The 26,869-nt window shown below is 49.0% G+C and overlaps 1 protein-coding gene across 4 annotated transcripts in view; it reads left to right on the top strand.

The window, feature by feature from the left end:
• The window catches only part of MTA3 (metastasis associated 1 family member 3), a 1,736,304-nt gene that overhangs the window by 121,413 nt on the left and 1,588,022 nt on the right, over nucleotides 1-26,869 (top strand). For all 4 annotated transcript variants that reach the window (XM_069608476.1, XM_069608475.1, XM_069608474.1 and 1 more), the window contains exon 4: nucleotides 18,902-19,028. In XM_069608476.1, the coding sequence (XP_069464577.1) occupies nucleotides 18,902-19,028 (127 nt within the window). The remainder of the gene's footprint in view (nucleotides 1-18,901; nucleotides 19,029-26,869) is intronic.

The following is a 26,869-nucleotide window of genomic DNA, read 5'->3' as shown; positions in this document are numbered from 1 at the left end:
GGCGGCGAGACCTAGGCAAAGGCCAAACAAGCCGGGACACACTGTAGGAGTAAGTAGGGAGGGCCCTGGCCCCGTGATCCAATGCAGAGCCCCAGGAAGTGCGCCATTTATTTGTTGCCAGCAGAGGATGGTGGAGCAAACTGGATAGCAAGTATAGACCAAGGCGGGCAAGGGTAGGAGTGTTGGGGATCCTGCAATGTATATCTGTGAGGGCCCGTGCAGCGATTATCAGCAGGGTGAATGGGGGGGGGGGGGCGCTCCGGCTCTCGGGCCCTAGATATATGGCCAAAAGGAGGAGCGGAGCCAGCCGCGGGTCCGCTGTAGGTGAGCAGTCTACAATTCAGTCACCCAGATTCAGCACTGCACCCCTGTGGGCCAGGATAGCCCACTCCTCACAAGCAGCGGATACCTTTAAATTGCAGAAGCGTCGGGAGTTGCCGGGCCCGGCACACCAGGGGAGCGCCATTGGTGAAATGGTGAGCTTCGAGTCTCTGTGTATAGCCTCCATAATGGTCTGGGCGAAGGCCGCAGCAAAGGCACAGATGGGGGCGGGTCGCTGCGGCCCGGGTCCAACAGCTCAGCCCAGGGCCCACAGAAGAGACGCAATGCAAGGACAGGAGGGAGGGAGGGGGGGCAAGGGGAGGAGGGGGGGTTTGTTTGAACAGGGTGAGGAGAACAGTGGACGCCCCCACTCCCCCCCCCAGCTCCTCATCTCTGGCGCCGCTAGTCCAGCCTCCGATGCCGCTCAGAACGAATCTGCCGGAGGGGCCGCAGAGTCCGCCGTCCGCAGCGGGGGAACGAGGCAGCCGCACACACCAGATCTTCCAGCAGCGCGGGTAGCAGGCCGCCCGCCCAGATCCGTCAAAACCCGCCAGGCCGGGGCGGCCAGGCGGAGGCACAGCAAACTGGAGCTGGGGACCTGGAGCAGGGTCCCCGTCCACATGGGGCGGCCGCGGCACAGGGAACCTTATCAGCATGGTATGGATAGCGTAAACGCCGTAGTCCAAGAGGCCCCAGTCACGGGGGGGGTACAAAGGCAAGCAGATTTCGCCGGGCAGCCCAGCCCAGCAGACAAGCCTCCCGCACTGGCAGCGGTCTGATCAAGGAACCGAAGCGTATCACTAGAGGGCAGCATCCAGGCCGGTACGCAGTGTCCCTGCATGGCCTGCCGAGGGATGGGGAAAAAAGTCAGGCCGCAATAGGCAGAGAAGGAACCAGGTCACAGTTTGGCCAAGATGCTCTGAATCTCCTCCAAAAACTGGCATACACGCAGCTCCAGGTCACAGCAACGCGGGGAGCAGGAATGACAGGATGATACTGTTGACTGCTGATGGTGGCGGATAGAGAACAGGTGGGTCCGGAGCTCACAAGCTAGGCAGCCATCTTTCAGGCTGCTCAACAGCGCAGGAAATCTTAACTCTGCTGGAGAAAGGCGCTATAGAACTGGTGCCTGTAGCGGAGAGGAACCAGGGATGGTATTCCCCTTATTTTTTTATTCCGAAGATAGACTGGGGATTGCGGCCCATCATGGACTGCCAAACTTCTCAGGAAGGACAAGTTCAAGATGGTTACTCTTTTTCAAGTCCTCCAGGCCCTTCAACTTCAGGATTGGTTGGTGTCTCTGGACCTACAGGATGCTTACTTTCATGGGCCGATTCATCCAAAGCACAGAAAGTACCTGAGGGTTGCGGCTGGTGATTCGCACTTTCAGTTTCGGGTCCTGCATTCAAATTGACCTCCGCCCAGAGGGTCTTCACCAAGCTAATGTTGGTGGTGGCAGCGTACCTCAGGCGAGGGGGATTCAAGTCTAACCTTACCTGGACGACTGGCTGCTCGGAAGTGTTGGATCATCTCGGTCTCACCTGCCGCACCCTTCTCATGCTGGGCTTCTCCCTGAATTTCAAGAAGTTGCATCTGTAAGTGATTTCAATCCGGCACACACCCAAGTCAAAGCCCAGCATGTAGTGCTATCGCAGGGGGATTGATTACATGGCAACATTGGACATGAAAGATGCATGCTTTCATATTTCAATGTTACCGGCACACAGGAAATACCTATGGTTCATGATAGAGGACAAGCACTACCAATTGAAGGTCCTTCCCTTTGGCATTGCCTCAGCCCCAAAGGTGTTTACAAAAGTAATGGCAGTGGCAGCAGCACACCTGCCCAGGCAGTCCATTCCAGTTTACCTATACCTCGACGACCTCATAATGGGATTCCTATGGAACATACCTGTCCAATACCCAAAAGACGATATACTTCTTATTTGGTCTAGGATTCTCCATTAAAGTGAAGTCCAGCTTAGACCCCGGTCAAGCCAAGCAGTTACTGGGGGCCTTAATTCGGAAGGAGGACAGCCTCATCTTCCCCCTCCAACGAGAGGGTACAAAACATGCGGTTTCAGATCCCTCAATATGTAGCCAGTCGGAGGTGATGGTATGCAAGGTCATGCAATTGTTAGGAATGATGGCGTCCTGCATTTACTTGGTTCCTTGCGCATGTTTGCGCATGCGTCCCATGCAAGAGTGGCTCAACAGCCAGTGGTGTCAGGCCAGCGGACGTTGTGGCGATCTAGTGGTTGTCTCAGCAGCCCTTGTTCTATCTTTGCAGTGGTGGTCGAGGGGAAAACCTTCACTACCCCCGCAGTAGAAGCCACTCTCAATTTGGAAACATCTCACGGGTTGGGGGGCCCTCACCTGCTTCAACAGACAGTGCACAGCGTTTGGTCCCCAATGGTAGAGCCCAACCACATAAACCTGTTGGAGCTGTTAGCGGTTTTCAAAGCACTGAAGGCCTTTCAGACACAGTTGCAGGGGAAAACGGTCTTGATCCTCAGACAGCACCATGGTCATGTATTACCTGTCATAGGTATCAGGCAGGTAGTTGGGGCAAGCTGTGTGGAGGCTTGGCAGGCCTGGCATAGGCACACAAAGAACTCATAGCAAATCCCTCCTTTAATTCCTTCCTAGTGTTTGGCAACAGGAAGTGGTAACCAGGAAGTTACTACAAACAGGAAGTGCTTGATGATACATGAGCTCTCTAGTGTTTGGCTGGCTATATAAGCCACACCCAAGATTCTTCCAGTGCTTCGTGTTGCTTACTGTGAGCTGTATCAGCAACACACTTGGCGTGCTCTGGATCAGCCAGCTTCTGCTTACCTGGTCCGGATCATCCTGCTTCTGCTTACCTGCTCCGGATCATCCTGCTTCTGCTTACCTGCTCAGGAAGAACCTCCGTTCTTACTCCATGCCGCAGCTATCTCCAGTCAAAAGGGGACTTCTACACCGGCACCTGTAAGAACAAAGAAGAACTCACTGAATCTTCCCACGACACTGCAATCTAGGTCAGTTGTACGAGCGCACAAACCCCTGCAAAAGATAGAAGAGACATTCATTGCGCTCGCCCCAATAACGCAGACACTTATTTCACTGCGCTCGCGGTGCATACTTACCAAAAGCCTCTGTGTATACTTACCCAACCACCAAGTCTCCCATAGTGCTAAACGCGGACTCGAGGCGCTAATACCACATAATTTCTCCTGCAAGGGAAAGGGAGAGACATTACCAGCCGCGCTCGAATTGAAGGCGCTGCGCAAACCTACCAGCAGCTAGCTTCTACACGCAGCGCTACTCGCCCACAAAAATACCGGCAAACAAGGACAATACAGCCAATTGTGGACACTCCACATTCTCCGCGCAACGTTCTCTTGTGGGAAGGACTTTCTAGCCAGTGAAGAGACTGGCGTCTTGAACACTCGGCCTTGCTGTGAAGGCATAAAACAGCATTTGGCATCTGAACTCGGCCTACAGACAATGGCACCAATCGCATGAGTGAATCGCGCCCGTGCGAATGCAGGATGGAGTGCACACCCTAATAAAGATCAAGGTAATCCTCCGGGTGAAACGGGGGAAGTGAAGACTCTGGGTCAAGGGAGGCTCGTCCATCGCTACTGCAGAGACATAGGTGAGTGTGACACAACCTGAACAAGCAAGGGGCACTCACTCACCTGGGCTATCCAAACTGTCCCAGAACATTTGGAAGTGGACTCTCAAACACAGGATGTTCCTGTTATCTCAACACGTTCCAGGGGAACTCAATCTTCTCCAGCATGGGGTCTGGCATGGATTCACATGCTCATGAATATTCCACGTCGTCAGGCTGGAAATCCTCGGTAAAGAAGAAATCAGTATCGGTTTCGTTTCTGATCTGTCGCTTAGTAGTAACCAATCACTGATCTCTGGGTCATACTGCCCCCAGCCAATGACTGCCCTCTCCCTAAGGCCCGCCCCTGGCAGCCTTCCTCAGATTTTTACCGCACGCTCAAGTGTTGGGAGTCCTCGTGTTTAGCTCTTGTTTTTTACTGCGTTTTCACGCTTTTTCAGGAGATTTTCTCTTTTTCGGTTAATCGAGCCTCAAGCTCCACCGTTTCTACTTCCGATAACGGAGACCCGTTTCGGAATTCTTCTACGCCCCTCAAGGGTGAAGTTTTCGTCGAGTTTACACTTCTTGGAGGATTCCGGAAGATCTGCGGCCTACCTCAACGGACATGGCCCAGGACAAGGAAAGCTTGACACCTGGATCCAAGCTGTTCAGGAACTGCCCTGGATGCAGGTTATATAACGTTTTCAAGGAGGACGAGCATTCGCGATGTCTCTACTGCCTTCATGAGGACAAGACTCACGTGGAGAAGGACTGTGCGTTCTGCAAGAACCTTTCGGAACGGACCAAACAAGATTGTCGTTCCCGCCTCGCCGCCTGGCTGGAGGAGGTCACAGCAGGTGAAAAGGCGAAGAAGTAGTCTGAGCGGTCTTCTAAGTCCTGTGAGGGCGCCCCGGCAACGGGGGCCCCAACATAAGGCCAAGCTCCGCGGGCACCGGGAGCGCCGAAAGGTCAGGCTCTTCGGTTGCCAAGCAGGGCGCTACTTCCCCTGCACATTTGGCCACAAGCCAGCGCTCTGGTTCGGGGAAGAGGAAATCCGAGAACCCGGGTAGGCCGCTGGATGCACCGAAGGTGGTGAGGGCTTTGATCCACCCAGCTAAGGCCTCTACCGAAGTGGTCGCTGCGACCCTGGCGGAGCCGGCAGACTACGCCAGTCGAAATGGCCTCTGGGCCCAGAGTATCCCTGCCACCACAGAGGGAATCCTCTTTCCAGCCCATCGCTAAGACCCCCGTGAAGCCCCCGGCTGAAAAAGAGGGGGGGGTGGCCAATACAGACTCGGAATCCGCCTCTGAGGAGGAACTGGTGGAAACCGAGAAGGGCCTCAACTAAAGGTCCATAGGCCTCAACGAGAGGTTCAAGAAGGTTCGATCCAGGACGACTAACGGGGCCCAGTGGAGCGGCCATCCCGTCCGTCGCAGCCATTGCTCGAGCCCCAGGATAGCTCGGCGGCCCTTTTGTTGGCAATCCAATCCTTATGTACTGAGATAAAGACCAGATTACCACGCACCCTGACGGAGGAGCCAGAACCAGGGCATCCAAGCTCTTCCAGCTCTACCCTGAAGAGCAGAAAAAGGAGGGGTTTCTGTACCAACGACAAGAGGCCAAGAGGATGACAGTCCTTGCTGTGCCTTTACTCGACGACATCTGGGACGAGGGGCTTGCTGTCCTCAAGAACCCTTCCACGACACCCGCCAAGAGGGACAGGTACGAGAAGAAATAACGTGTCCCTGATGCCGCCCCCTTGTGCCTCAGGGCCCAGCCCACGCCAGACTCGGTTGTCTCGGCAGCGGCTAAGAAGGCGGCAGCGGACACGGCAGCTTCAACTTCCGCTTCCCCGCCGGACAGCGAGGGCAAGAAGTTGGACTCTATGGGACGAGTCATCTCGTCGGCGACTATGATTAAGGCGGCTAATGCCTTAGCGATCGTAGCCCGCTACGACAGGGAGCTCTGGTTCAAGATAGCTCCCCTGCTAGACTTACTGCCTGATGACAAAAGGGCGGAGGCCCTAGAAATTCTGCAGGAAGGTGAGGTGGTGTCGGATCACGCCATAACGGTGGCAACGGACATTGCCGATACCGGATTTCGCCAACTGGGCAACAGAGTTTGCCTCCGATGACGAGGATGGCTCAAGGCGACAGACTTTCACCAGAACGTCCAGGCCAGAGTGATAGACCTGTCGTTCGACGGCAACAACCTTTTTGGTAAGGCGGTGGATGAGTCTCTACAGGCCATCAAGATTGACTCGGAGACGGCCTTTGGGGTGCTCCAACAGCGACAGCCCTTTCGGAGCTCCAGAGACAGACAGGGTGCCTCCAAAGGATCCAGCGGTGGTTCCTCCACTCACCTCCAGGCGGCCCGCTCTTCCTCCCAGGAGGCCTACAGAGGTCGCGGCAAGCAAGGGGGATCCCACCGTCGTCGCCAAGGAGGCCAAGGCGGCAAGGCGACTCCAAGCAAGACTGACCTGGCCGGGTTGTCTGGGCCCCCACCGAAGCACCCCGGTGGGAGGCCGGCTGACGAAGTTCGTCAGAGTGTGGGAGTCCGTCTCCACCAATCGTTGGGTGCTGGACACCCTGGCCAACGGGCACTCGCTGGAATTCCAAAAGAAGTGCCCTCGCATTCCTCCCGTGTCCAGGAAGGAGAATCACGTCCCTCAACTGCTGTTGGAGGTAAAGGCGATGCTCAAGAAAGGTGCCATCGAGCTCGTCCCCAGGAGGCTCCGGGGCTCCGGAGTGTACTCAAGGTACTTCCTCGTCAGAAAGAAGACAGGCGGTTGGTGCCCCATCCTGGACCTGCGTCGGTTAAACAAATACTTCAAGGCACAGAAATTCAGGATGGTCACCCTCCAGCACGTGCTGGGACAGCTGGAGGAAGGCGACTTCCTATCGTCGTTGGACCTGGAGGATGCCTACTTCCACATCCCCATTCTAAAAAGGCACAGGAAGTTCCTCAGGTTCGTGGTTCAAGGACGCCACTACCAATTCAGAGCCCTACCGTTCGGATTAAAGTCGGCACCCAGGGTTTTCACCAAGTGCCTGCAGGGGATCCACGTCTACTCCTACCTGGACGACTGGCTAATCCGGGTGAGGACAAGTGAATTCGCCGTCGAACATACGGCGAGGACCGTCCGGTTACTCGCGGAGCTGGGGTTCGCCATCAACTACCCCAAATCCCACCTGGTTCCATCGCAAGTAGCACTGTTTCTGGGAGCGAAGCTCGATACAGTGGGGCAATTGGCCTCCCCTTCAGAGGAGAGGACCAAAACCATCCTGGGCAAGGTGCTGCGCCTGTTAGCCACGGACATGGCCAGGGGGAGGTCCATCAAGTCCCTTCTCGGGATGATGTCCTCATGCATCTACCTTGTACCCCTTTGCAGACTTTGGATGCATCCGCTACAGGAGTTCCTCGATGCCCGCTGGTTTCAGGCGACGGGCTGCTTCGAGGACAGGATCCCTCTCGACGAGGAGTTCCGTCGGGCGATCCTATGGTGGGGAACCCGGGCTCACCTCACTACAGCCACGGACTTTCAAACCCCGGCGTTTCAGGAGATGGTGACGATGGACGCCTCTCTGGAGGGTTGGGGGGGCCCACACCGGAGATCTCCACGCAAGAGGCCTTTGGCTCCCGGAGGAGCGGTCTCTACACATCAACATCCTGGAACTCTGAGCAGTGTTCTGGGCGCTCAAGTCTTTCCTTCCGTCCCTCAAGGACAAAGTGGTGAGGATCTTCACCGACAACACCACTACGATGTTCTACATAAGGAAGCAGGGGGGCACCAGATCCCCCAGCCCTATCCAAGGAGGCCCAGGATCTGTGGCACTGGGCCGTCGCCCAGGGGATGTTTCTGGTTCCCTTCCACTTGGCAGGAATAAAAAACGGCATTGCCGACTCACTTAGCAGCGAGCTGCGCTCGTGCCACGAGTGGGAACTGCGCCAGGATCAAGTGGATCGGCTCTTCCGACGATGGGCCAAACCCCAGATCGACCTGTGCACGACGGCGACGAACTCCAAGTGCCAGAGGTTCGCCAGAAGGTTCCCACAGCCGAGGAGCATGGGCGATGCTTTCTCGTTCCCTTGGGACGGCCTGTTTCTATACGTGTTCCCTCCGTTGCCGTTGCTGCTCCGCCTCATCAACCAGCTCAAGAAGTCCAGGTGCAGGATGATCCTCGACGCACCAGCGTGGCCGAGGCAGATCTGGTTCCCGGACCTTCTGGACTTGTTAACGTCCCCACCAGTCAAGCTGCCGGCGGACGCGGATCTTCTCTCCAGAGAAGGAGGCGCCATTCTCCATCAGGACCCACAGTCGCTGAAGGTGCAGGCCTGGCTCCTGCGGCACTAGAGTTTGGAGGGTACGATATACCGGCTGATTGCAGAGAGGTTCTTGCAAAGGCCAGGGCGTCCTCCACTCAAGTGTTACGGTCATAAATGGAAGAGGTTCTCTGTCTGGTGCCGTGCACAGAAGATTAACCCTCTGCGGATTTCGCCCCTCAAGTATTGCCGTACCTTCTGTTGCTGGCCAAAGCTGGACTGGCTCACGCCTCCATCAAAATACATCTGGCTGCCATCTCCCGATATACCAGGACTACGGGATGGGCGTCCATGTGGTCTCATCGCCTGGTGAAGGAATTTATGAAGGGACTATTCCGATCGTTCCCGCCGGTGAAGGCTCCTGCCCCGGCATGGGAGCTTAATGTGGTGCTGACCAGGCTCATGGGGGCCCCATTCGAGCCTATGCATTCGGCGCCTTTGAAGTTCCTGTCATGGAAGACTGCGTTCCTCGTGGCCATCACCTCCGCACGACGAGTGGGAGAGATCCAGGCCCTATCTTGCAAGCCTCCATACTTGACTTTTCATGACATGAGGGTGATTCTGAGGACGCAACCCTCCTTCATGCCCAAGGTGCCGTCGGACTTCCACCTCAACGAGCCCTTGGTGTTGCCAGTTTTCTTCCGGTCGCCTTCGACGCCGGCCGAGAGGACTTTGCACTCGCTGGATGTAGCTAGAGTGCACTCGCTGGATGTAGCTAGAGTGCTGAAGTTCTATGTGGACCACACAAAGTTTTTGGAAGACGTCACAGCTGTTTGTGAACTTTGGATCTGTGAATCAAGGGAAGGCTCTCTCGAAGACTTCAATTTCCAGATGGCTCTCCGGCTGCATCATGCACTGTCACCGGTTGGCAAACCGACCGCTGCCCGGCCGTCCGAGAGCCCATTCGACCAGAGCGATCGATGCTACCACAGCGTTCCTGTCTGGTGTGCCCCTGCTAGACATCTGCAGGGCTGCTACGTGGAGGTCGACGCACATCTTCACAAGATTCTACTGTGTCGATCGGGACTCCAAGGAGGAGTCCAGGGTCGGCCAAGAAGTGCTGCGCAACATGTTCGCCTAAGGTGAGCATGGTGAGGAGGTATGAATTGCTTAATGTTGAGTTTTGGATGTAATGCTTAATGTTGAGCCTTTGCCACCTCCCGTGGTTGTGCATGTGTGTACTGCTATGTATTCTTTTATTCATGAGCATGTGAATCCATGCCAGACCCCATGCTGGAGAAGGAACAAGTTACTTACCTGTAACTGTTGTTCTCCAGCAGGGGTCTGGCATGGATTCACATGCGAACCCTCCCGCCTACCCCTCTGCGGCTCTTCACTTGGTCATACTGCCACTTTGCGTGCTACCAAATCTGAGGATGGCTGCCAGGGGTGGGGCTTAGGGAGAGGGCAGTCATTGGCTCGGGGCAGTATGACCCAGAGATCAGTGATTGGTTACTACTAAGAAAGACAGATCAGAAACAAAACTGATACTGATTTTTTTTCTTTACCGAGGATTCCCAGCCTGACGACGGGGAATATTCATGAGCATGTGAATCCATGCCAGACCCATGCTGGAGAACAACAGTTACAGGTAAGTAACTTGTTCCTTCTGGAGGACGTGCTCAGCAGAGACTTCCCACTGCCCTTAGAATACGAATGGCGACTACACGAAGACATCGTCTCCAACGTTTTCGCAGAATGGGGCTTCCCAGAGAGTTCGGCTTGTAACTCTGGAGAACGCACAATGCCAAGATTACGCCTCCAGGTACCCTCAGAACCAATCCAATGGGAACGGTCTCTGGATAACATGGTCAGGGAAATTAGTTTACGCTTTTCTGCTGACTCCCCTACTCAACAAGATTGTGCACAAGATGCGCCAGGAACCAGTCAACATGATATTGGTGGCCCCGATGTGGGCCCTCCAACCCTGGTTCTCCCATCTGATGGAGATGTGTCTCTCTCTCCGCCGATGAAGCTGCCTTGGCCATACAACATGCTATCTCAGGACAAGGGGGAAACAATTCCTCCATGCCCGCAAACTCTTAATTTAGCAGCCTGGCTCCTGAAGTTAGAGTTGGTGAAAGCAAGAAAACCTAACACCCAACATTGCTACTCCAGCAAATGGAAGCGCTTCGTCATCTGATGCAATTCCAAGAGCATCAATCCCATTGACTGCTCACCTACTTATATTGTGTTGTACCTGACTCACTCACTAGACTCTGGCCTGGTTTTTAATTCACTGAAGGTTCTTAGCTGCACGCTCAGCCTACACTACGTCCCAACAAAGGGTGTTGTGTTGGAAGATACCAGTTAAGGCATTCATGGAAGGGGTTGAAAGGATTCATCCCCTCCCCCATTTCTAACCAGGCTCCCGGATGGGACCTAAATGTGGTATTAATTAGACTTATGGGGTCTCCTTTTGAGCCTATGCATAAAGCACGTGTCAAAGCTCTTACATACAAGACCACCTTCCTAGTGGCAGTCACTTCAATAAGAAGGGTCAGTTAACTACTGGCCCTTTCAGTTCTAGACCCCTTTGTTCCAGTTCAGAGTGGTTCTGCGCACTCATACTCTCTTTGCGACCACATTTATTTCCAAGTTCCATGTGGACCGGTCTATAGAACTGCTGACTTTCTTCCAGAACCCCACTAACGTGGCGGAAAGAAGCCTACACACCCTAGATGTGTGCAGGGCAGTCATGTAATACCTGGAAAGAACTAAACCACTAAAAGACGAACCAGTTTTTCATTTCAATGGGAATCCTGTCTCTAAATCAGCCATCTCAATGTGGATTGTCAATTGCTTCGCAGCCTGCTAATCTCTTGCTAAGAGAGGACTGCCCTTCAAGCCTAGAGCACACACTACTCGAGGCACTGGGGCTTCCATAGCATTCATTGCAAATGTCCCCCTAGAGTCCATTTGCAAAGCGGCAACCTGGAGTTCTGTACACCCCTTTACAAAACACTATTGCTTAGACACTCATTCTAGGTCTGATTCTCAGCTGGGACAAGCAGTACTAAGACATCTTTTCACTACCGTTCCTTCTTATTTCCTATCTCCAACTCCGGGTACTTCTCGCTAGTCATGTGATTCTAAACAGATTAACAAGCATCAGAATACATGCATTACTTACCGTAATAGCATTTCTGATGATTGTATCTGCTTAGATTCACATGCACCCACCCTTCCTCCCCACTTGGATGAAGGAACATAGACTTCTTGCTACTATTCTCTCTTTTCTGTACTCACTCACTAACTATAGTCCTAAGGCTCCCTCACGGCAGAAAAAACACAATCGGAGGGACCTCGATGCGTGAGGGATTTTGGGTACACTACACGTCACGGATAGTGTTACAGGCACGCCCATGTTGATGCCCCCATTAGTTCCTCGAAAGACGAGATGCAATACTCTGTGGCTACCACTAGATGTTGGACTATATGCACAGCATGTGAATCTAAGCAGAATCATCAGAAATGCTATTACGGTAAGTAATGCATGTCATATATCAAAATCATATGTGGAATCCATAGTGGCCAATAATTTACAATGGGACATGGCAGAAGATACATTGATTATACCCTTGTTATTCATCCAAGGCTTAAGATCTTGTTTTCGTATATCAATGTATAACGGACATATGATATGGTATTTGTAACGCGCCTATACACAAGTGTTTCAAGGCGCGACGAGGCAGGGAGGGAGGGAAACAAGGGGAAGACAGACAAACGATCCTACTAGGCCAGGTGTCATTCAGATCGCGCAAGTGCAGAGGTAAGGGGAAAAGGAGAAAGTGCAGGGGGAGGAGGTGGGGGGGGAAGTGCAGTACAAGGTAAGTAGCGTAATAAAATAATAAATAATAAATAAAAAGGGCCAGCTGGTGGCAAGTGCGAGGTAAGTGCCGAACAAGTGCTGAGAAGTGCTGGGAAGGGGGGCTGTAGGGATACAGTGACAGTCCCACAGTGCAGGGGGAGCTAGGGAGGCAGTGAAAGTGGAGTGGCTGGGCCCTGGACCGAGGTCGCTGAGAGTGGCCCAGATGCAGGTTTAGTGCAGAATTCAGTGGGGAGTTAAGCAGGTTTAGCAGGGGAGAGGGAGAGAGAAGGCAGAAGCGAAGAGGAAGGTTTTGAGGTACTTCCGGAACCGGAGATGGTTCTCCTCAAGTTTCAGGGAGGCAGGAAGGCTGTTCCAGAGGGAGGCCCCTGCTGCGGAGAGAGATCTACCCCCAGCTCGTTGCTTCGAGAAGCGGCTGACCATGAGGGAGTTGGAGACGGATGAGCGAAGGGCTCGTGAAGGAAGATATTTAGGAAGAGAGAGTTGAAGGTATTTAGGCCCCAGGCCCCAGAAGGCCTTGTGGACAATGCAGAGGGTTTTGAACTTAATCCTCGCAGCCACTGGGAGCCAGTGAAGAGATTTCAGTCCTGGAGAGATACGGTCCCTGTGCTTGAGGCCAAGGACAAGTCTCGCAGTTCTGTTCTGGATAAGTTGCAGAGGGCGGAGAGTGGAGGCAGGCAGATTAGATTACAGTAGTCCAGCCTTGAGAGAACCAGGGCTCGGGAGACAGTGAGCTTCTGGGGGAAGGAGAGGAAGGGAAGAATACCTCTGAGGAGGTGCAGCTGGTAGTGTGACTTCTTAGAGACGTCAGATATATGAGGAGAGAAGGAGAGTGTGGAGTCGAAGATGACCCCGAGGTTTTTAGCCTTGCAGGTAGGGGCGGGAAGGGGGCCAAGGGAGGCCGGCCAGAGAGCTGCAGGGAAGGAGGGAGTGGGTGTGCCGATGAGTAGAATCTCAGTCTTACTGGCATTAAGGCAGAGGTCATTGGCAGCACACCATTCCTGGATAGCAGACAGACAGTCGGAGATGAGGGAAGGAGAGGAGGAGGCCGAGGGTAGCCTGAAAATGAGCTGGGTATCGTCCGCATAGCACTGGAAGTGGGGGCAGAGAGCGGCGATGCGGTGGGCAAGGAGTGCCAGATACTGGTTGAAAATAAGACTTGTTAATGTTCCTTGGCACAAGATATATCGGAGCATTCCGGATTCCATTTAATTAGTACAGCAGTTGGTAAGTCTTACATTTATGAAAAGGATTCTATTAGTGATTTTATGTGAGGTCGAAGTACTGTACATAATGAGTATTCTTAACAGAAACTGCTCTCTTCAATATCCGTGAAGATCTGCTCTCCGACTTTGATTCTAACCTTCCCTCTGTCCTCATCCTTCTTGATCTCTCTTCTGCCTTCGACACGGTCAACCACACCATCTTGCTCAACCGTCTCCGTGATAATCTGGGTATCACTGATCAGGCTCTGGCCTGGCTGACCTCTTTCCTCTCTGATCGACCCTCCCAGGTCCAACTAGGGTCTTTCCTATCATCTATCTTCCTCTCCACCTGTGGTGTTCCCCAGGGGTCTAACCTCTCACCCTGGCTTTTCAACCAATACCTGGCAAATCTGGCTCACTACATTGCCATTTTCTGCTCAAATTTCCAGTGCTACGCTGATGGCACTCTACTCATTTTCCGGCTGCCCTCGTACACCTCCTCTCCCTCTCTCATCTCTGACTGCCTAACTGCCATTCAAAATTGGTGTGCCGCCAATGATCTTTGTCTGAATGCCAGCAAGACGGAGATGCTCCTCATCGGCACACCATCTCCATCCTTTTCGCTCACTCTCTGGCCGGCCTCCCTTGGCCCTCCTCCTACCCCTACCTGCGAGGCTAAGAACCTTGGCGTCATCTTTGACTCCACACTTTCCTTCTCGGCCCATATCTCTGTCTCTAAAACGTCAAACTTCCGACTGCACCTCCTCAGAGGTATTCTGCCTTTCCTCTCCTTCCCCCAGAAGCTCATGGTATCCCAAGCTCTGGTTCTCTCTAGCTTGGACTATTGTAACAGCCTCTTTCTAAATCTACCTGCCTCTACTCTCCGCCCTCTACAACTTATCCAGAACAAGACTGCGAGACTTGTCCTTGGCCTCAAGCCCTGGGATCGTATCTCTCCAGCTTTGAAATCTCTCCATTGACTCCCAGTGGATGCAAGGATTAAATTCAAAACCCTCTGCATTGTCCACAAGGCTTTCTGGGGTCTGGGTCCAAAATACCTTCAGCTATCCCTCCGCAAATACCTCCCCTCTTGAGCTCTTTGCTCCTCTAACTCCCTCTGGGTCAGTCGTTTTTCAAAGAAACGAGCTGGGGGTAGATCTCTATCTTCGGCTGGGGCCTCCCTCTGGAACAGCCTCCTTGCCACTCTAAAACTTGAGGAGAACCATCTCTGGTTCCGGAAGCACCTCAAGACCTTCCTCTTTGCTTCTGCCTTCGCTCCCCTTCTCCCCTGCGGATCTGCTCTCTTGGCACTGTGCACCTGCCCACCCTCTGTCCCTTGGGCCCAGGTACCTGCTCACCCTGCCACCTTCCTGCACTGCCTCCGGGCCACACAGCCCGCCCATGTTTCTTCTTTTTCTGCACTTATTCAGACTTAACCCAGTCTGCTGCCTTAAACACAGCACTTGCCAATTGCTGGCTGCACTACCACAGTTTGCCTCAATTTTCTATTTATTTTATTTATCTGCGCTCCTCAGCTTCTGCACTTTCCACTCTCCCCCTTCCATGCACTTTTGCCCTTTTCCCTTTCCCATGCACTTGCGCGTTCTCGATGTCACTGGGCCTAGTAAGATCGTTTTTATGTTGTGCTGTGTTCTCCCTTGTTCCCCTCCCTTGCCAAGTCACGTTCTGAAACATTTGTGTATGAGCGCAATACAAATAAAATATATCATTCAACAATTTCCTGACAGATCTTACGCAGATACATTCCTAAGTCTTTGTTTTAATCTTTTAGCATCAAAATCCCAAAAGGCAATTTACGCTAAAGATCAGGTTTTGTCAACTGAATGTAGATTCTGTAAACTAGATAACCAACCTGAGAGTATTGCTCCTTTCATTTCAGAAATCATTGGTTTGGCTGACCTGAGAAAGGACTATTTTTTAAAAATATTTTAAGGAAAGTCCTCTGCTAATGAAAGAACTGTGGCATGATATATTTAATGCTTCTTCAGTCCCATTGGTAATTGCGACTGTACATTTTATCTTAAAACTTAATTTATGAGCAATCAGTAATGTTTGGTGAATTCTAATTTTATTTGATGTTTAACACTTCTCTCTTTTATGCACTATTAGTAAAGTTTTAAAATTGTGTTTTGATTCACCTAGGCGAAATGAGTTGTTGAGAACGGATAAACATTGTCTAAATCCAAGGAGTTTTATATGTTTTAACCCAATAAGTATAAGGATGCTTTTATATTGCTTAAATTGTTTCAGCTATTTTAATTTTATAATGGATTGTCTATAACTGACCTGACTAACTCTGAACTTAAGTCTCTTCCTCAAATTCTCATTCATGAATGTGTTTTACAAATCTTATTAAGCTTCTTATGAAATGTGTGTTGATGCTGAAATGGTTTTATTAATGTAAGATAATATTGAAAAAGTTAATTTATCAACTAATACAATGTTTAAAAAAAAAAAAATCTCTCTAAATGACTGGCTGGGGACCATGTTGAATGGGCTTTTGATGCGGTTTGCATAAAAGTGTGCAAGGGTAAAAGGTGCACCCCCAATATACATAGCTTGCGTAGATATGTCCTCAACATTTGATACTGTGAATATAAGGAAATTATTATACAAATTGCAAAAATGGCATGTCACGGAAGGATTGTTGATGGTACCAATGGCTATCCATAAAGACACCAAAAACAAGTTGAATCTACAGGGTGCCATCACTAAAGAGACACCATCATTTAAGGGCCTAAGATAAGGCAATACTGGCACCCTCTTTTCAATTCATAGGACTGAAAAGATTATTTAATGGCTTTTGATTTCCGTGCTGAAAATGATCTCTTCATAAATATTAAATTGCCAAAATCAAAGCATAAGACATGGATATACATGTAATATAGGAATCTCTGCTTTGACCACATTAGAAGAACGTATCTAGGGTTACGATTGAGAGCATGCCCAAATAAATGAGCACTTGATCAATGACATTGTTGACAAAGCAGAGACATATATTTGTCAAATGATGCAGATTGATTTAAAGCAAGTCAGATTTTCTTTATCCCCAATGATAATTCTACAAAAGTATAATTATTCTAGCTCTTCTATATGGTCTTGATATATCATCAGGCAAAACATCGATTTACAAACAATTGGAGGTATTACCTGGAGGGGATTGCTAGAATTACCAAATTGTGCCCCTATAGCAGTTATCAGACAGGAATCAGAACTAATTTCACAAAAGGGTTGGTATTTTTTGAGGAAAATCCAACTTTACAGATAGATAATGGTTCCTTATAAAAAATGTATTCTATGCAGATATAGGCTGATATTCAGACCCAAATGCTAAGGGACAAAAGTGTTCCCCTTCTAGCCCTAAAAACAGATTGTGAATACTTTCTAACAAAAATCTATTTCACCACAAATATGCTTGTTCCAACTCCAAACGAGGCAACTAAAACATTGTACACAAATGATTGGTCTGAAACTTTATTTTAAAATATATACCCATCTATTGTGAGGGGTCAGTAATGTGAGACTCACGACTGTATTGAGTTTTTCCAGGATTTCCCATTTCATTATAGACAATTATAAAAGAAATCCTAACTAAACCTACTCTCCCTACTTATTTGAAGATCTATGGGAAAACCGGCTAGCATTCACAAAACGAACAGTCACACTAAACCTAAAAATGCAAAGCAACATATATACAATAGTAGTAAAAGGTTACCAAACATCCAGTGTCTTGGATGACTTCTCGTGTTCCTTGGTAGATCCTGCTCCACCAGGAATGTTTCAAAGTCAATTCCCTCCAAGGAACAAAAAAAAGTCTTAACCAGAGTCTTAAAGCCCAAAGAGAAAGTTCACAGAAATGAAATCTATTGGCAAAAGTTTCTTCTTTGTTTGGTGAAAATTATTCTTCCTTCACAGTTCCACAAAGAAAATACCAGCACCAAAGTAGTTTCCTGGTTGACTTCCTTCCAGGAAAGAATAGTACCTCTTCCACTTTGACATCCAGTTCTCTTCTTTTAACTTCTGCTGCGTCTTTTATATACAGTTTGTCAGGATGCTTTCGCTTAAGGTTTGCTCCTCTGTCAACTAATTTCTTTTGTGATAGAACTATGAGCTGTGAGAACAGGCTGTCCTGCCCCACATTTAGTTTCAGCTTCTACTTCTTTCAGCTTTTATAGTTCTGACAAAATATTGGCAGCCACAGTCCTGCTGCTGCTGCTTTATTTATTTTTTGTATTATGCTTTAGACCAATTAAAGCATTTTGCATTACATGTCGTTCAAATTACATTTCAATGTATAATTATGATCAATCATTGATAAAAATACATTCATAAGAAAAACTAATTTGGAAAAGGACAAGTACACAATCGTCAATCAATTAAAATACAATGTTCAAATAAATCCTAATTTGTACAGTAATAAAAAGGACAATTACATTAAATCCTTATCATACATTGAAATCAATATCACCCTAACAATAACGCAAATATGTCCTGCCGCAGCTACCGCAAAGAGAGGTTCCGCTGAGTAAAGCATGGACCAAAATTGGTCAGATTGATAATCCCCAAACTTTGGCGTGAACCTCTCATACCCTTTTACTTGCAGGCTTTTTAATTCAGTGCATGCAGTTAAAATATGTCTACTAGTTTTGACATCAACCCCACAGATACTGCACAGCCTCAGCTCTCTGGGATCATTGTTCCAAGCATCTGTAACCTCATGCACTGAACTGTAAAATGATATATTGTAATTCTTCTACATTTCATTTTATATTGTATTCGATTAATCTTTAATGTGTCTACAAACGAATTTGAATTTTTCTACAAATGTGAACAGTTTTTGTAAACTGAAACACAGTATAAGATTTAAAACAAACCTGTTTTAGAATAATTTCTGTCAATAAATGTTAATTCCTCAGGCAGATTAATAGCACATTTAACACATAATGCTTTGTGCAATAATGTCAATTTCTAATTGCTATACTAGGTGGTGGTATTCCACTTTGATGGTACTCAGTACTTCAAATATCAACCTAGGAATGAAGAGCTGAATCAAACCCTGCCATTTCATGTAGATGGCTCATTGATATCAAGGTTCACAGAAAATCGTTGATGCTTCTGGGGGCAAAGTGAAAGGGCTTAATGAGCGCAGGTTTAAAGCTGATGGGACAGTTTTGACTTTTAAATCAATAAGTACATTAGCAATATTGGGCATGAAATTGACAATGTGACGATGGCTGTCTAGGTACTATCGAATTAGTGCATAGGTAACTCTTTAAAAAAAAAGAAGAAAAAAGTTATTAAAAATAAAAATGAAAGCTTTGACGACTTTTTGCTTTGGCCCACTGCAATGGCCCCTGGAGCTACCACCTTAAAGCAATGTGTGTTCTCCCTAAAGGCTTTTAGCTGAATTGACTGACTCATTAAAAAACAAAATACTCGTCTATTTACTTCTCGGAATGTTATGTGAAATGTTAATTTTACCTTATATATTTTCCCAAAAATGGAATTCAGTGCAACCAAAGAAAGATTTGACAGTTGTTTTAAATGGCAGCATCAGCAGTCAGGAAATGTCAATGCTGTTCTTTTTTCATACATTGCAGAAGAAGTTGAAGAGGAATCTGAAAATCCAATTGAAGAAGATTTAACAGACAAACAGAAGCATCAGTTAAAACATAGGGAACTGTTTCTTTCTCGCCAATACGAATCTCTTCCTGCAACACACATAAGGTAGAAATAATGAGCTGTGATGCATATTAACTCTTCATAAAATTGTTGCTGATGCTGCATGGTCTGATGCAACATAGCCAAAGGGTTAATGGGGCAAAGCCCTGAATGATATCTCGCTCACCTTTATTATTGAAGAATGCATACTGGTGCCCCCCTTCTCTGTATCTCAGCTTATGTGTAGTGAATTTGTCTTGAATTGATATGTGCAAGGTTTGCCATCTAGTTGTTGGTCCAGACTCCTCCAATGTGTTTAGTAGTTTAAAGGGCTACAGTATTGACATACAAGTTGCTATATGGAAGCACGACATCCATGCTGTATACCCTGCCACCCCCATTGCTTTCTTGAGTGGATATTACTTGACATCTTATTTTTTCTTTCCTCAAGTGGGTTACAGAAGAATGTGGTGTAAGGACTTTACATGGAAACTTTAAGAACCAGCAAAATATGGCATTGGTTGCCTGATACTGATCTTCAATGCCATTGTTTAATGGACTTCAAAAAACCAAGAAGACTCTATAATCACAAAGATTTAGACACCACCACCAGATAGTATGCAGTAATGTTTGGGACTATTATTGCTAGTTATTATTATTAGTTATTACTATCATGCTTAAGGGCAGTCTCCTCCAGCTCCCAAGTGCTGGACACCCAGGTATCTAACCCATGTTGCACACCTTGTTCTTGTTCCCAAGCAAAGTGCATTGACCTGATATATCCTCCCTGCCTGAATGTCACAAAGTTAACCTGCATTCAGGATGTTTGGGTCCTGAACTAAACATTTTAGTTTTGCCTGGAGTGTAATACTGGTTTCCATGGATGGATAATCACCTACTCTGCAGTCACTTTATTCCATGAGACCATGACAGTACCATATGTAATGCTTGAAGACCTTTTTTACCCCTAAAATCAAGGAATAAAAAGCAGTAGGCTTCATACACTATAGGCGCCAGCCTTTAAACAGCTCAATTTTCAGTCTCTAGTCCCTCCTCTCCCACCCAAGTTCAAACTGCCCTAGGCTAGAAGGATCACATTGGTGCACCATCAGTTCCAAACAATGTTACAGTCACAATCAAAAACTGCAAACACTAAGGGATCTCCCCTGACAAGCTTTTATAATAAAAGCAAACATTGCCCAGCATGGCCAGAGAGAGAAACCGCCTGGGTCCCTTCTGCCAAAGTAGGGACATTGGTTATGTACCGTCTGAGCAAATCCGCTTTGTATGGTTGAAACATCAAAATCACAAAAATGCATTTCAGTAGCTTCAGTGCCAAAATATTTATTCAATACTCCTACGTGCCCCCCACCCAATCCTCCTTTACCCCGCAGAGTCCACAGAGCAAAAATTGCGCAAAGACCTATTTTTCAGTCAATGAAAAACTTCCCTTAATTTTGATTGACCAGTCTTTTTCTCTGTGTATGTTTGGATGCAGGGAGCAATTTTGCATACTTTTTTTTTCTTTTCCCTTCGCTGGTATTTTTTCTGATTTTGCTTTTTCTTTCATCTGGCCCCTCAGTTCAGCAACGCGTTACCCTCCACTTTTGCTGGGCACAGCCGGTTTCTTTTGCTACACTAGTTGTGGGCAGCCAGTCTTAGTGACGGGCTACCAATGTTTGTGCTTTGAGTGTTGGGCCTAGAACACCACTGGGACCACTGCTGGTGGTGCAATGCACTTCTATCTCTTCTTTAGGCTGGCATCTCCAACAGTGAAAGGATGAGTTTCAAGACCTTCCTCCCGAGCACCTGAAGCAATGCTTTTCCAAAATAAGTGTTGTAAATGAGCTCTTGCCTTTTAATGGCACTCTACATTGGAGACTACTTTCCCAAGTGGTTATTGGCAGTCCTATGGTTCCCCTCAAAGGGGCTAAATCCCGGAACAACCTTGACAATCCTTTCAGAGATTGTAAATCCAGTTTTGCACCCGAGGTTTCCCATAAAGTGTTTAAAAAGGGCTAATACCGAATGGCTTCTTTGGAAAGGAAATGCACCAGTACCTTTGTTCAGTGCTCGCATCGCTCTTCTCCGTATTCCTGCTTCCTTACTGCCTGAGCACCGGAGTGCTTTGTTTCCTGGTGCAGGTGGCCTAGGATTGGCTGAGGCCTTCCTTATCTGGGCCTATCCGAAGCCCGGCAGGCTTGGCTGGCCCTGTTCACAAGGCCCACTCCTACGGTCCCTGTCTGCTATCTGGTCGGTCTGGGTGGCCACCCTACTGGGTGTCCTGCGCGCTGATGCCTACCAAACTCTTCCTGACTTTCAGTTCCTGGTGGGTTAGTCGCAACTTCACCTCCCACACATGACTTTGCTCCCTCTTTCCTTCAGCATTGCATCTGTCTGCCTTCGAACTGTGCTGTGCCCAGTGACCACTGTGCTTTCCCTGCTGTCCTTTCCCACCCTAACTCTTCTGTCTCCTCTGCCTGCACCCACCCCCTCTGTGTCTCCATTTCCCACCATTCTCCCTCTCCCCCACAAGCCCCCTCCACTTCAGTTAAGGTGCAATCTGTCTCTTGTATCTTTTCAACTGTTTCTCTATCAACTATCCTTCCCTTCTCACTAAGTCTGGCAGGAAGAAGTTCAAAAAGGATATCTTGGCCGCCAACCCAGGACTCCCTATCGCTGATACCTATACCAGCACTTCCTGCAACACACCCTCACTGACATTCTGTCGTTCCATCGCCAGACCTATGGATGCTTCATGTGGTCTCTGTGCTCTTGCCTTACTCCTCCACTCCCATTAATGGTGTCTTCCAGTGGGAGGCCCGCCTTGCCTCCTTCCACTCATCAAAGGTCAACATTAATGTGTACAGGAATGGTACTGTTTTGGTCGAAGGCCCTCAGGCCCACCTCCTCCTCTTTGACAGGCATTTGCCATGCTTTATCACTTTCCTTTCTGCTCCCGCTATCCCTTCTCTCCCTTCCTTGGCTTCCTTGGCCCCACCCTCTGCAACCTCTCTGGCACCTCCCCCCTTGGCTACCCTGCCCTTTCCTCCTTCCTCTGCCCTCCCTCAAGCTCCTCCTACACCTCCCCAGGGAGTACCTCTGATTTGTACCCCTCCCTGGAAGTCTTTCAAGGAAGACAATCTTCTCCACCTCGCCACTCTTAACTCTCATTCGGCTATCACACTCCTCTCCTCCCTCCTGGCCTCGACCACTCAGCTCCTCCTCCTCCGAGACCTCAACATCCATCTGGATGCTTACTGTCCCTCCTCTGGGCTCTTTTGCGACTTCTTTTACTCTCTCTTTCTATTCTTCCCTCTGGCCCGACTCACTCTGCAGGGCACACTCTAGATGTTCTGGTCTCCTCTGTCCTCCCCCTCGCTAACTCTCACCACTTCTTTCTCCTGGAACGATCACCTGGAACGATCACTTTCTCCTTTCCTCCCAACTCTCCCTCTCTACCCCGCAGGCCAAGCCAGCTGCAGCACTGCCACTTACCTTCTCGGTCATTTGGCCCATGAAGCGTGTCAGTTGAGTCTTTCGCTGCCCCTTTTCCTTTGCAAACTCTTGGAAAAGCTGGCCATCTCCCAGCTTACCCTCCACACTGATTCTGTTTGATGTCTCTGTGACCATCAGTCTGGCTTCAGAGCTGCCAGAAGCACGAAACTGCTCTTAGTTATGTTAGGTTACTTTGCATTTATATAGCGCCTTATGTACCATTGGTATGGTCTGAAGGCGCTGGTAGGTTGAACGCCCTTGGGAACTGGAGTTCAAGTCAGTAGAGAGTCAAAGGTGCGTGTGAGCACCTGATGTGTGCAGCTGGTGTGGCATTCGTGTAATAGCTGCTTCTTAGCGGTAGGTGTGGTGGTTGAGAGATCAGGAGTATGTGTTGGTTCTGGCAGGATTTATCCAGACCGAATGTGGCTGCGTTAGGCCTGAGGAGAACGCCTGGCTGGGTGTGTGTGTAACCAGCAGTGTTTACATAGAGTGATGTGGGAGTATGCGGGAGATGTTGGTATGAGAACAGTTGTACCGAATGGTGTCATAGTATCTCTGTGTTCTAGTGGAATGTTGGTGTAAAGAAGAGAGTGAGCGTGTTGATGTGATATGATGGGTTACATGCTCTTTCAAACGTTCCATGCACTCCAAACCATTCCATGTATGACCCGCAGTTCTAGGCACTCTGGTCCGCCCCACGCACTCCTCGGGTCCGCCCCACGCACTCGTCAAATCCGTTCCATATATTCTAAGTTGTTTTATGCACTTCATCCACATATTTCACCCGCACCACCTACGTACTTTGTCCGTTCCATCCACATATCTCACCCGTGCCACCTACGTACTTTGTCCCTTCCATCCAAATATTTCACACGTTACATCCACATATTTCACACGTTAAATCCACATATTTCACACATTCCATCCACGTACGTCACTCGTTTCATCCACATACTTCACCCGTTTCATCCACATACTTCACCCGTTCATCCGCACTAGGCAACCATCCGCTTTATGCCCTCGCATGCTCTACGCACTCACCCGCTCTACGCACTCACCCGCTCTACGCACTCACCCGCTCTACGCACTCACCCGCTCTACGCACTCACCCGCTCTACGCACTCACCCGCCCTACGCACTCACCCGCTCCATATACTCAACAGCTCTACCCACTAGTCTGTTCTACGCAATCATCCGCTTTACACACTCCTCCATTCTTACGCACTCCTCTATTCTTACACATTCTTCCGCTCGGCGCCCTCTTCTGCTCTGCTCACCCATCACGCTCTGCTCACCCATCTGCTCCCCGCACTGGTTCTTTCCACGCGTTCATCTGATATATGCACTCGTCAGCTCTACAAAGTCGTTCCCTCGTATGCAGTCATCCACTCTACACCCTCATCCGCTCTATACACTCATTCGGTCTGCACATTCATCTGCTCCAGCCTTCTACACACTCTTCTGCACTTCCGTACTCGTCCGTTATACACGCTCGTCCGCTATACACGCTCGTCCGCTATACACGCTCGTCCGCTCAACCTACTCATCCGTTCTACGCACTCATCCGCTCAACGCATTCATCCATTTGATACGCTTCATCCATTCTAACGATTTCATCCACTCCATTCACTTCGTTCATTCATTTCATTAATTTAATTTAAATCTCGTTACTGTTTTTGTACGATTTATTCTTATTATCCACTTCACTGCTTTGATCTACTTGTACCCATTCTATTGTGTTTGTCCTTTTATTTTATATTAGCGGTTATTAGATGTCAATTTCTCGCATCTAGTAGTTTGTTGGATTGGAGTCATTTAGATGATGTTATTCTGTTTGGGTTAGTTTGCATACGGGTTGGTTTTAGGGGAAGAGCCAGGTTTTCAGTAGTTTGCGGAAAGACCTCAGATTTTCAGTTAGGCGGATGTGGGGTGGGAGTGCGTTCCACAGCGTGGGGGCCAAGGATGAGAATGATGATCCGCCTAACCTGACTGAGTTTGTCTTAGGAATGAATAGGAGGCCGGCTGAGCTTGATCTTAGAGTGCGTGGAGGGTGATAGGGTTTTAGCTTGTCTTGAAGATATTGAGGTCCGGTTTTATGCAATGCTCGATGGGAGATGCATAAGGTTTTGAAAGTCACCCTTCTGGCCACTGGAAGCCAGTGCAGAGTCTTAAGGGCTGGGGGGATGTGGTCTCTTGGGCCGAGCGCAAGTAGCAGTTTGGCTGTGGCGTTTTGTGCCCTTTGAAGTTTAAGCGTGGACTCCGAGGTAGAGGGGGTTTGCGTAGTCCAGTCTTGATATAACAATTGATTGGACCGCAGAGAGTCTGTTGGGAAAGGAGAGATATGGAAAGATGCGCTTAAGGGTTTTAAGGTGGTAGTGGCAGGACTTTGAGACGTTGTTGACTTGGTGCAAGAGTGTAAGGTCAGAGTCAAGGGTGCATCCAAGGTTTTTCACTGAGTTAGAGGGGGTCGGTGAGTTGCCTGTGGCGGATGGCCAGGGTAGTGGGTGTGGAAGAAGTTTGGAGTTGCCACATACCATGATTTTATTTTTGGAGGGGTTTAACAAGAGGTGGCTTTTGGTCATCCAGAGCTCTGTCAAGGAGGCAGGAGGTGAGGTCAGGTCGGCAGTTGGGTTTTGAGTTCAGGAGTTTTAGAATTAGTTAAGTGTCATTAGCGTAGTTGTAACACAGGATGTTGTGTGAACAAATTATTGGTGGGAGGGTGATCAAGTAGAGATTGAACAGGAGGGCAGATAGGCATGCTCCTTGTGGGACTCCTGTGTCGACTGGTCAGGCTTGGGAGGAATAGGTGGCGAGTATTGTTATTTGGTACATATCTTTGAGGAATGAAGCTATCCATTTAAGGGCGGTTCCATGAATTCCTAGGGAGTGTAGGCGGTCAAGGAGGATTGAGTGATTGATTGTGTCGAAGGCGGCGGATAGGTCAAGAAGGATTAATGCGGCGCATCCCGCGGATTCTGCCGTCATTTTAAGGTCATCCCAGATTGAGGTTAGGGTGGTTTCAGTTCTGTGACTGGCTCTGAAACCTGATTGTGCGGGGTCTAGGAGATTGTTGGCTTCGACATAGGCATTTAGTTGGGAGTATGCGGCTCGGTCAATGAGTTTGGCAAAGAACCTGGTGTTTGAGATGGGGAGGTATTTTTTGGGCTTGAGGGAGTTTATTTATTTTTTTTTTTTTAGAGGTTTGACATTAACCGTTTTGAATGGATCGGGAAAGATACCTGAAGGGAGAGGGAGAACTGCCATTTGCATTCTAGGTATTTATATAGTTGCTTAGTGGTCTTCAACTCTGGTGTGAACCATCTAGGGAACAGGCCACGGCGGGCTGATGATTTGCAAGAGGGTGTGAGCCGCATTAGTGAGGTGTTGAGCCATGAGTCAAAGGCATCAGAGGTTAGTTTGAGTTGGCAGGTGGGTGGTGGAGATTGGAGGAGTGCGTCGGCCAGGTCAGGAATGATTAATTTTTTCCAGCATTTGTATAGCTTCGGAGGTTCAGATTCAAGTACGGGAAGGGGGTCGGGTGAGCGAATGGCGAAAGAAACAATGGAGTGATCGGACCAGATGATGGGGGGTGGGGGAGGGTTTAGATGTATCCGGTTGTGGGAGCTAAAGATGGCATCAAGAGTGTGTCCTTTATAGTGAGGCGGGCAGTTTATGTGGGGCTGGAGGTTAATTGCATCTAGACAGTCAACTAGAGAGTGTGTCATAGGGTTGGTGGGGATGTCGAGCCATATGTTGAAGTCTCCAAGGAGGGTAAGGTTGGGATGGTTTAGTTGAAGGGTGGCAAGAGTCGCAGAGGTTGTTTGAGAATTGTCCATCGTAGCCAGGGGGTCTGTAGATTGTTAGGAAGCAGTGTGAGAACGACAGGGATAGGGATAGTTTAACGAGGAGTGATTCGCAGGAAGGAATGGAAGGTTGGTTGTCGATGATTGAGGCATGGAAGTGAGACTTGAAGACAAATGCTATGGATGAGGGAGTAGTCGGGGGGGGGGGGGCTTCATTGGCGATTGGGGCGACCTGTGAAGACCTGCTTTGCAACCTTGATTCTAATCTCCCCTCTCCTAATCCTACTTGATCTCTCTTCTGCCTTGAAAACAGCCAACCCTGCCATCCTGCTGAACCGCATCCGTGATAACCTGGCTGACCTCTCTGCTCTCTGACCGACCCTCCCTTGGCCCTCTTCCTTCTCCCACCTGTGAGGCTAAGAACATCGGTGTCATCTTCAACTGCACACTTTCCTTTTCTCCACACATCTGACGTCTCTAAGAAGTCAAACTACCAACTGCACCTCAGGGGTTTTCTTCCTTTCCTCTCATTCCCCCAGAAGCTCACTGTCTCTAGAGCCCTGGTTATCTCTAGGCTGGATTACTGCAACAGCCTTTCTAAATCTG

This window comes from Ambystoma mexicanum, chromosome 4q (genome assembly GCF_040938575.1).
Source record: "Ambystoma mexicanum isolate Mex_15411 chromosome 4q, UKY_AmexF1_1, whole genome shotgun sequence".
Taxonomy (NCBI): Eukaryota; Metazoa; Chordata; class Amphibia; order Caudata; family Ambystomatidae; genus Ambystoma; species Ambystoma mexicanum.
The sequence above is the reverse complement of the archived record's forward strand: the minus strand, read 5'-3'. Positions and strand labels throughout refer to the sequence as shown.